Source organism: Cephus cinctus, unplaced genomic scaffold, assembly GCF_000341935.2.
Source record: "Cephus cinctus unplaced genomic scaffold, Ccin1 Ccin1_scaffold3361, whole genome shotgun sequence".
Lineage (NCBI taxonomy): Eukaryota > Metazoa > Arthropoda > Insecta > Hymenoptera > Cephidae > Cephus > Cephus cinctus.
Window position 1 is genome coordinate 81,269 of NW_014334560.1, and position 8,130 is coordinate 89,398.

General features: G+C 36.5%; 2 protein-coding genes and 1 long non-coding RNA gene across 3 annotated transcripts; 1 reads left to right on the plus strand and 2 right to left on the minus strand.

Moving 5' to 3' along the window:
- Positions 1-71: 71 nt before the first annotated feature.
- On the minus strand, positions 72-3,757 carry LOC107274568 (tubulin beta chain). Its single transcript, XM_015753820.2, has 8 exons — positions 3,513-3,757; positions 1,919-2,027; positions 1,713-1,838; positions 1,308-1,537; positions 1,073-1,240; positions 828-1,013; positions 368-769; positions 72-286 (listed from the first exon to the last, which is right to left on the minus strand). The coding sequence occupies exons 1-8, from the start codon at positions 3,567-3,569 to the stop codon at positions 200-202; spliced, it is 1,365 nt and encodes a 454-aa protein (XP_015609306.1). The 5' UTR covers positions 3,570-3,757; the 3' UTR covers positions 72-199.
- Positions 2,034-2,844, plus strand: LOC112495394. Its single transcript, XR_003061862.1, has 3 exons — positions 2,034-2,173; positions 2,363-2,545; positions 2,614-2,844. It is a non-coding gene; the product is annotated as an uncharacterized LOC112495394 (long non-coding RNA).
- Positions 3,758-3,982: 225 nt separating the features above from the next.
- Positions 3,983-7,524, minus strand: LOC107274566 (GRIP and coiled-coil domain-containing protein 2). The gene is made up of 11 exons (XM_015753818.2): positions 7,246-7,524; positions 7,082-7,162; positions 6,743-6,895; positions 6,175-6,591; positions 5,741-6,115; positions 5,434-5,678; positions 5,142-5,355; positions 4,877-5,071; positions 4,455-4,784; positions 4,270-4,378; positions 3,983-4,190 (listed from the first exon to the last, which is right to left on the minus strand). Exons 1-11 carry the CDS (start codon positions 7,360-7,362, stop codon positions 4,135-4,137), a joined length of 2,292 nt encoding a protein of 763 aa, XP_015609304.1. The 5' UTR covers positions 7,363-7,524; the 3' UTR covers positions 3,983-4,134.
- Between the last annotated feature and the right edge of the window lie 606 nt (positions 7,525-8,130).

Genomic DNA, 8,130 nt, shown 5'->3' on the forward strand with positions numbered 1-8,130 from the left:
AGATGGAAGATGAATCACTAGCGTAATTCACTGATTAGGGAGAGGTGTACAATCAAAGTATTTACAGTAAATGTTTGCAAAAAGATATCTTTTTGTTGATATTTGTACAAAAGGTTAGGTTAGGTTATATTATGTTATGCTTAATTGGACGTGGGAAATTTGTCTGGCGAAGTTAAAAGAATGACGGTTGAATATTATTTTAATCGTCAGCTCCTTCCTCCAGGGCTTCCTCGTCCTGATAAGCTCCATCACCCTCAAAGGCATCCTCATCATCGGCCGTAGCCTCCTACCAATGAAAAGAAAAATTATACCGACTATTGATATGTGCGTGTAAAAAGATTTCCCTTATAAAGGACAAATGTCGCACCTGATACTGTTGATACTCTGAAACCAAATCATTCATGTTGCTCTCAGCTTCAGTGAATTCCATTTCATCCATTCCTTCACCAGTGTACCAATGTAAGAAAGCTTTACGGCGAAACATGGCTGTAAACTGTTCACTGATACGCTTAAAAATCTCTTGAATAGCAGTGGAGTTGCCAATAAACGTGGATGACATTTTCAAGCCTTTCGGTGCAATGTCGCATACTGCAACCTTCACATTGTTGGGAATCCATTCCACGAAATAGCTCGAATTTTTATTCTGAATATTGAGCATTTGTTCGTCAACCTCCTTCATTGACATTTGGCCTCTGAAGATGGCTGCCACAGTCAGATAACGACCATGACGTGGGTCGCATGCTGCCATCATGTTTTTGGCGTCGAACATCTATCAAGAAAAGAGATTTTGCATATATTCAATACGAATATTATTTTTATTTATCTACCTGTTGCGTGAGTTCGGGTACAGTTAGTGCACGATATTGCTGACAGCCACGAGCCGTTAGCGGAGCGAAACCTGGCATGAAGAAATGAAGTCTAGGAAATGGTACCATGTTGACCGCGAGTTTTCTTAGGTCTGCATTTAGTTGACCGGGGAACCGTAGACACGTCGTTACTCCAGACATTGTCACCTAATAGATAATTATTTTTATAATTTTAATAGATTCAAAACATTTTTTTATTTACTCACAGACACTAGGTGATTTAAATCACCATACGTTGGTGAACTCAATTTCAATGTGCGGAAACAAATGTCGTACAGAGCCTCGTTATCAATGCAAAACGTCTCATCGGTGTTCTCTACAAGTTGATGCACTGAAAGAGTTGCATTGTACGGTTCTACGACAGTATCTGATACCTAGGTTAAAATTTTTTATTTAACGTTAAATTTCTTTGAAATAGTTTAGCTGTTTAAGCTTTTTTACCTTTGGCGAAGGAACGACGCTGAAAGAATTCATTATACGGTCGGGATATTCTTCACGAATTTTAGAAATTAATAAAGTTCCCATTCCTGAACCAGTGCCGCCTCCAAGAGAATGAGTTAACTGGAAGCCCTGAAGGCAATCGCAACCTTCAGCTTCCTTTCGCACTACGTCCAGAACTGCATCGACCAGTTCTGCACCTTCTGTGTAGTGTCCCTTGGCCCAGTTATTGCCTAATGTGGTGAAATTATAAATTATAAAAGTATTTGTAAATAACGTAAAAAAAAACCTAATGTAAACTGAACGCGAATTTATATGGTCTTATAGAGGAACGAGGCTCCATTTTTAGAGCAGAGATTTCATTAGTCTTTCCTGATTATTCTATAGTCCTTGAACGACTTGACCTACCAGCACCACTTTGTCCAAAGACGAAATTGTCAGGTCTGAAAATTTTGCCGATTGGTCCACTGCGAATAGAATCCATGGTGCCTGGTTCGAGATCAACCAAAACTGCTCGTGGAACAAACTTATGGCCTATTAAAAGAATTCAAATATATCATTAAAATTGTCGGTAACCGTAACCAGAAGGTTTTATCATTGACAAGATTACGTACTGCTGGCTTCATTGTAATAGACATTTATTCTCTCGAGTTGCAAATCGTTAGTCCCAACATAATTTCCAGTCGGATCGATTCCATGTTCGTCGGATATAATTTCCCAGAACTGAAAACAAAATACTTTGCTACATACTTCACACGGCCGATTGAATAAATGAAAATCAAACGGATATGACTGCGAATCTCACATTTTTGGTTGGCTGTCAAAGGGGAAGGATAAACTAAGTGAATTGAATCAGCAGAATATTTGATGTGAGAGTTAATAGACCTTTTATAATTTTTTTCCTTCGACAGTATCGGATATTTGCGATTTTGCGTCAGCTTCCTGAAAGAGCTCGCTAGAAATGTTTCAACGGCAATAGATTACTTGCTTCATACCTATTGTTTATTTATCAATTGTTTAGTATACATATACTGATAAGTAACATGAAAAAATAACAGGAAAGTCTACTGAACAATCTTGAGCTATCAGAATTCTGTACTCGCAAATCGTCACTAAGAAAGATGCATCGGCCAAATGGATTCCTTGCGCCGAGGGAACACGCATACTTGCAAGTCATGAAAATGGCAATGAAGCAAAATCGACTACTCGCTCTGCCGCCTAAATATTGTATGGGATTTAAGGTACTTTTGTAATGCGACTTGAGTACGCAGATAAAATTAAAGGTTAATGCAAATATATATTATTGCAGAAAAAAATAATTACGATGATAATGATGGGCATTGCTTTTACTCTGCCCCCAATAATATGTCTCGTTAAAATCAGCAGAATTCCCATGAGAGGGATGCCTTCGGAATAGAAGCTATTTTCATCAGGAATGGTTGTTCAAGAGCAAGCAAAAATTGTTTCTACAAAATAAAGTAACACACGTACACGTCGGGGAATTTATAAAAGGAATAAAAGGTGCTCTACCAGTTTGCAACGGCCGTCTTTATATGGCCGACCCAGAATCCTTTAAAGGTGCACACGATGCACGCAAGCTGCATAAATTAGAATGTCTCGTAAAACCTGAGAAGATGGCAATGCCTCTTTCTACTTGACTTTCGTTCTCATCACTCCATTTGTATGATTGCAAAAGAATGTGAAGCAGAGTGGAAAGAACGAGAAAGCTTCCGATTTGAAACTTGGACTGCAATGCGCAAAAATAAATGGTGAGAGTCTTATTTCTCTTGTGCTTCTAAATCAAAATGACGTTGCCGGCATACTAAGAGTTTACTCTTTGCTCTTGACTCTGCGTTTCCTCTTCTACCTATTCTACACTCGTATTAATAGATTCACGATTCGCGGTTATTTAAAGACGCAATCCCAACGCTTGGTCGTGGGCTCAAACCTGCTGAGATTCTCTTGAAACATTCCATTTTTCCTATTCCATATAAGTAGCTACACTTTTTTTGCATTCTGATTGCATATTTTGCTAACATTCTTGGCAATAAGTGTGTTGCTATGGAAAATATACTCTGATAAATCTTACGAGTCACATCTTGATTTTAAAATTGTTACTACCACGTGTGCAGAACCGACCGTTGCACGATGTAAATGGCCGTTAGAATACTTCATAATGAAATGTAGTTAAGTGGAATAAATACTGACCTTAGAGCCGATCTGGTTGCCACACTGGCCGGCCTGTAAGTGTACGATTTCCCTCATATCTTTTATTTCTAGTTTTTTCACTAATTAGATGCCTTCTACGAGGTGGAAGAATACAATTGGAAGAACTTTACGTAGGGAGAGAAAATCTCACGTTGGAGCAGCTCAGTGATATGACCTCTAAGGAGCGCAGAATCACCAGTGACGAGGCTGAGATAGACTGTGCCTGCATGAGTTGAGTGCCGTTAAGTGCCCCCTGCACGAGCATTCTCATTGGAACAGAGAGAACCACGAGGTCTGCGTACCACTACTGCCAACCATACTCTAGATTTATTTCTCGCTTATTCCGACATAGAGTGGCTGCTTCGAACATTCAATGCAATAACTATTTTTACGCGTTGCACTTACGCTGTACTGCGGACTAAATAATATTTTTCATTCTTAGGTGGAGAACAGAACTGCGAGATTGTTAGTAATTTGTCCAAAAATTTATTGCATTAATGTTTTTTTTTAAATTTAACTAATTTTGCAGATATATTCTTTATAATATTTACAATTTCATACATATGTAATAGAACGTGCTTAGCATTCTCAGAAGAGATGTTGCAGTACAATAATGCTTAATTCAGTTGTGATTCCATCCAGGTATTGGTATTCCTGGTATCCAGCTCTTTCCCGTTACTGAAACAACACGATGATAATAACATCAACTCATTACTCATAGTCGAAGTTAATTATTAATTAGTTCTTGACAATATACCTCCAGCAACGACATTTAATTTCTGTGTTTCCTCGGGACTGAGCTTTAAAATTGTGTTTAATACTGGAATAAGGTGGCTACGCTCGTCCCCGTTTTTTAGCGTGACAAACTGAAAGAGGAAATTCAAATATGAAACTGCAAGTTTGAAAAGAATGAGTCATTCTATCAATTTACTTTGAACTTACCTTGAAAACAACATTTTTGAGATATTCGAAGTTATTTGCATGCTGCTCTCGCTCTACACTGCGTTGCTGTCTTCTTATCTCTTCTTTAAGAAGTTGATTGAGTTGTGTCAACTTAGCAATATCCTTTTCAGCGTCCGAGAGTAACGCCGTCAAATGTTTGACGCGTCTCTCGTAGATTTCAAGTTCCTGCCGGTTCGGAAAAGACGAATTTTGACTTGTTGTAAAATCATCCGGAGAGTTCAAGAGTTCATCGAGAGGCATCAGAGCGGGCTTCCGCAGTTTCTCTATATTAGGTGCAACAGATGGATAGGAGTCCACGCTCTCTGATCCCTGAAGGAAGAGTGAATAGCAGCTAGTTATTGTCCAATTTGGTAACAAATAAAAATATTGTAGGATATAATTAATGTTCAAATAAAGGTTACCTCTCCATCTTCTCTTTCTAAAATTGACATTCCAGAAAAGCGGGGATGGTTTTCGGTATCGGCCACCGAATCTTCCTGCTTTTCTGGATATATATTCGTAACGTTGTCGTTTGATCCACATTTATATTTTTGAACCTCCATCTGTAAGTTTTGAATTTCTATCTGGTATTTTTCCTTGATGGTGGATAAATTATTCTGAAACAGTTTAATAACTACTGAGATAATACCATAACGCGTCTAATAGCGATCTAAGAAATACACATACCTTCTGAGTTTGTTGAAGTACTTCAATTTGCTTGGAATGTTCAATCTGCATTTCTTGAAATTTTAAAGATTCCGAACGCCGCTGCTCCATCAATGAAGAAAATTCTTGGCGATGTATATTCATTTTTTCAATGGTTTCATTAAGAGTTGCGTATGCCTGGTCTCGTTCTTCCTTGAGTACACTGATTTCTCTTGTCGAATATTCTAAGCGTTGTCTGAGATTCAGAAATTTAAGGAAATTTCTTATGGGGTTCCATAAACAAATGTTCATTTAAGGTTTCTAATGTACCAACGTGTAATTCTCTAATTTGTCTCGAAGTAAAGCGGCATGAGTTCGTGTATGTTCCAATTCTTCCTCGATTTCATTTAAGCTTCTCCCACCAGATCCAGTTTCCTTATTGTGGCTCTGTTTATTTCTAAGTACACTTTGGGCTCGTAATTTATATCCAGTGAATTCTGCCTGTAGAGCCTCCATCTCGTTGTGACTATTGGTCAATGCTATATTCAGGTTGACTATTTCATTTTCAAGTTGCATTACCTTAAAAGAAGAGTCTCACAAGCTTAATATCAAATAATTATTTGTTATCACTCATTAGTTACCTTTTTATTGTGAGCTTCATCAAGATATTTCAATTCTTGCAAGAGTCTACAGTTTTCAGTAGATAAGGTTTCAATCTGTTCATTAAGTGTATTTGTGTTTGCCTTGAAATCTCTCAGTTCATCAATAAGCTTATCCATCTTTTTTTTGTGTTCTGTAGCCTTGCGCTTCACTTCGCAAAGTTCCTGTTTTATATGTTCATTCTTTTCCCCAAGAATAGTTATTTGATTCGTTTTTGTCAAGCAAGTATCCCGTAATTCAACTATTTGCTCACTTAAGTTATCAATGGTCATTAAATGCTTTTCTATTGTATCTTTAAAAGAATCATTTTTCATAGCCTCTTCATTGAGTTTTGTTTGCAGGTCTCTTATGCTTTTCTAGAATACAATGATGAATTGGTTAAAAAAAAATTACTTAGTAAATTAATAGGACCTACCTCATAATTTTCTACTTCCAAGGAAAGTACATTGTTCATTGCGTATTCTTGTTTGAAAGATTCTAATTGGGCTTGAATTGTCTTGCGTGTATCTATTTCTAAATTTAAAGTACTCTTCATTTCCTCATACTCTTTATCTTTTTGCTCTCTTATTACCAACTCTGTTTTTATTTCATCCATTAAAACATTAATTTTATCTTGATTTTGTTTCAAAATCAACTGTAATTTTGCATTTTCTTTTGATAGATATTCATTTTTGTTGGACAATCTTGTAATATTTTCTTTTTTTTCATACAATGACTCTTTAAGAGATGTATTTTCAGAAATAAGACTTTCCAAATTCTTTTCCAGTTTCTTATTTTCACATTTTTCTTGTTCCAGATCATCTTGTAGTTTGTCATACTCAGAGTGAATTGTCTATAATAGAAATACAAAAATATTTATAAGTTAGTAAAATATATCCATCTTCGCTAATTTCCTCTTTAACTTTTTATCAACCATGATGCCATCTGAGGCACACTCACTTAGAGCATGTTAGTCCATCGTATCATAGTTAAAAGATTAGTACCTGTAACTTTCTTGCATTTTCTGATATTTGCATGAGTTTATTTTGCAAGTCTTCCTTATCAGCACTGATCTTAATTTTCTCAGTTTCCGAGACTCTCAGCTGCTCAGATAGATCATGTAACTTTTTCTTCAATTTAACTGCAAAGCCGCGAAGCTGTAAATGAATAATAAATAAAATATCGCCAGCAATTCAACCATTATACTTAATATAGTGGCTTACTTCGTTATATTATGTTTTCTAATATTAAAGTTTCTATTATAAGTAATATACTCTAATAGATTACATTCAGCATATGATAAATTTTACGTTTAATTAAGAATAAAATAAAAAAGTTAATGCCTTGTAATATTTATCCTCAATTGACTCTTTTTCTTCGCTCTTCGTAAAGCTGTCATCATTATCTGCAGTCGACTCGTTCATCTGAATAAATCAGAAATTGATCACAATATTTTGCTTCAATTGATACAAGGAACAGTACAGGGATAAATTTCCAAATAACCAACAATGAAAGAACTAGCAGAGATGAGTAGGGAGATGCACAACGCTACGGTTTTAGGCGAACCCAAAAGTGGAGATTCGTTCCTTCCTTTCCTTATGGCTGTATCCCCAATGGGGGACATGTGCTACCAAAAGCAGAGATGAGTAGGGAGATGCACAACGCTAAGATTTTAGTCGATCACAATAATAACATGGCGCTAAATCGTAGCGGTGAGTCTAGAAGTAGGTTATTGTGATCATCGCCTCCATCGACAATGCGTATCCCGTCGTAGCCGAGTTAAACGTGAACACGAACGTCTAGCTTGGTCGGTAGAGGTTCTCCGCTACCACGCCGCTGGTTCCAAAAGCAACCCTTAAAACGAGACCGAGAAATATAGAACTTCTCAAGAACTATTGAAAAAGCTTATTCTTGAAACCTATATTTATGAGGGCATAAAGCCAAAAAAAATAAGAAGAAGAAAGAGAGAAGAAGAAAAAAGTTAATTGCACAGAAATATTGAAAATTCGAAAAATTGAATAAAGCTTTCCAAATACTACTAAATATTATTGGATCTTGATTTACTTTCAAAATTTATTCAAAATATAAAATTGAGGCTAAATCAAAATCTCGCTGAATATACGGAGTAGATAAAAATTGAAATTGTAGACTATCGAAAATAAATATGTTCAAATTGAAATATTAATAAATTAGGTGTTTGAAATTTAAAATAATTAATTAAATTAATGGAGTTAAATGTTAATACTTGAAAATCAGAAATCTTGGCCAAGAATATTTAGAAGTACTGAAAGTTGCGCGTAAATCCGTTGCGCAGACTAAGGGAGTGGGAGGAGGCACGGAGTGGGGGCAGCGCCCGGACCCGACCGCTCATTCTTCCTCGAGCCGGTCTCCT

What these genes read in the sequence shown, in the direction of transcription:
- LOC107274566 (XM_015753818.2), bottom strand. Translation starts at nt 7,362, where the DNA reads ATGTCCCCCATTGGGGATACAGCCATAAGGAAAGGAAGGAACGAATCT. An exon ending in AAAATGCAAGAAAGTTACAG is followed by an intron (nt 6,592 to 6,742) that starts GTACTAATCTTT and finishes TTTCTATTATAG; the next exon opens with ACAATTCACTCTGAGTATGA. An exon ending in GACAAATTAGAGAATTACAC is followed by an intron (nt 5,356 to 5,433) that starts GTTGGTACATTA and finishes TCTGAATCTCAG; the next exon opens with ACAACGCTTAGAATATTCGA.
- LOC107274568 (XM_015753820.2), bottom strand. Translation starts at nt 3,569, where the DNA reads ATGAGGGAAATCGTACACTTACAGGCCGGCCAGTGTGGCAACCAGATC. An exon ending in GCAACCAGATCGGCTCTAAG is followed by an intron (nt 2,028 to 3,512) that starts GTCAGTATTTAT and finishes TTTTGTTTTCAG; the next exon opens with TTCTGGGAAATTATATCCGA. An exon ending in CTATTACAATGAAGCCAGCA is followed by an intron (nt 1,839 to 1,918) that starts GTACGTAATCTT and finishes TTCTTTTAATAG; the next exon opens with GCCATAAGTTTGTTCCACGA.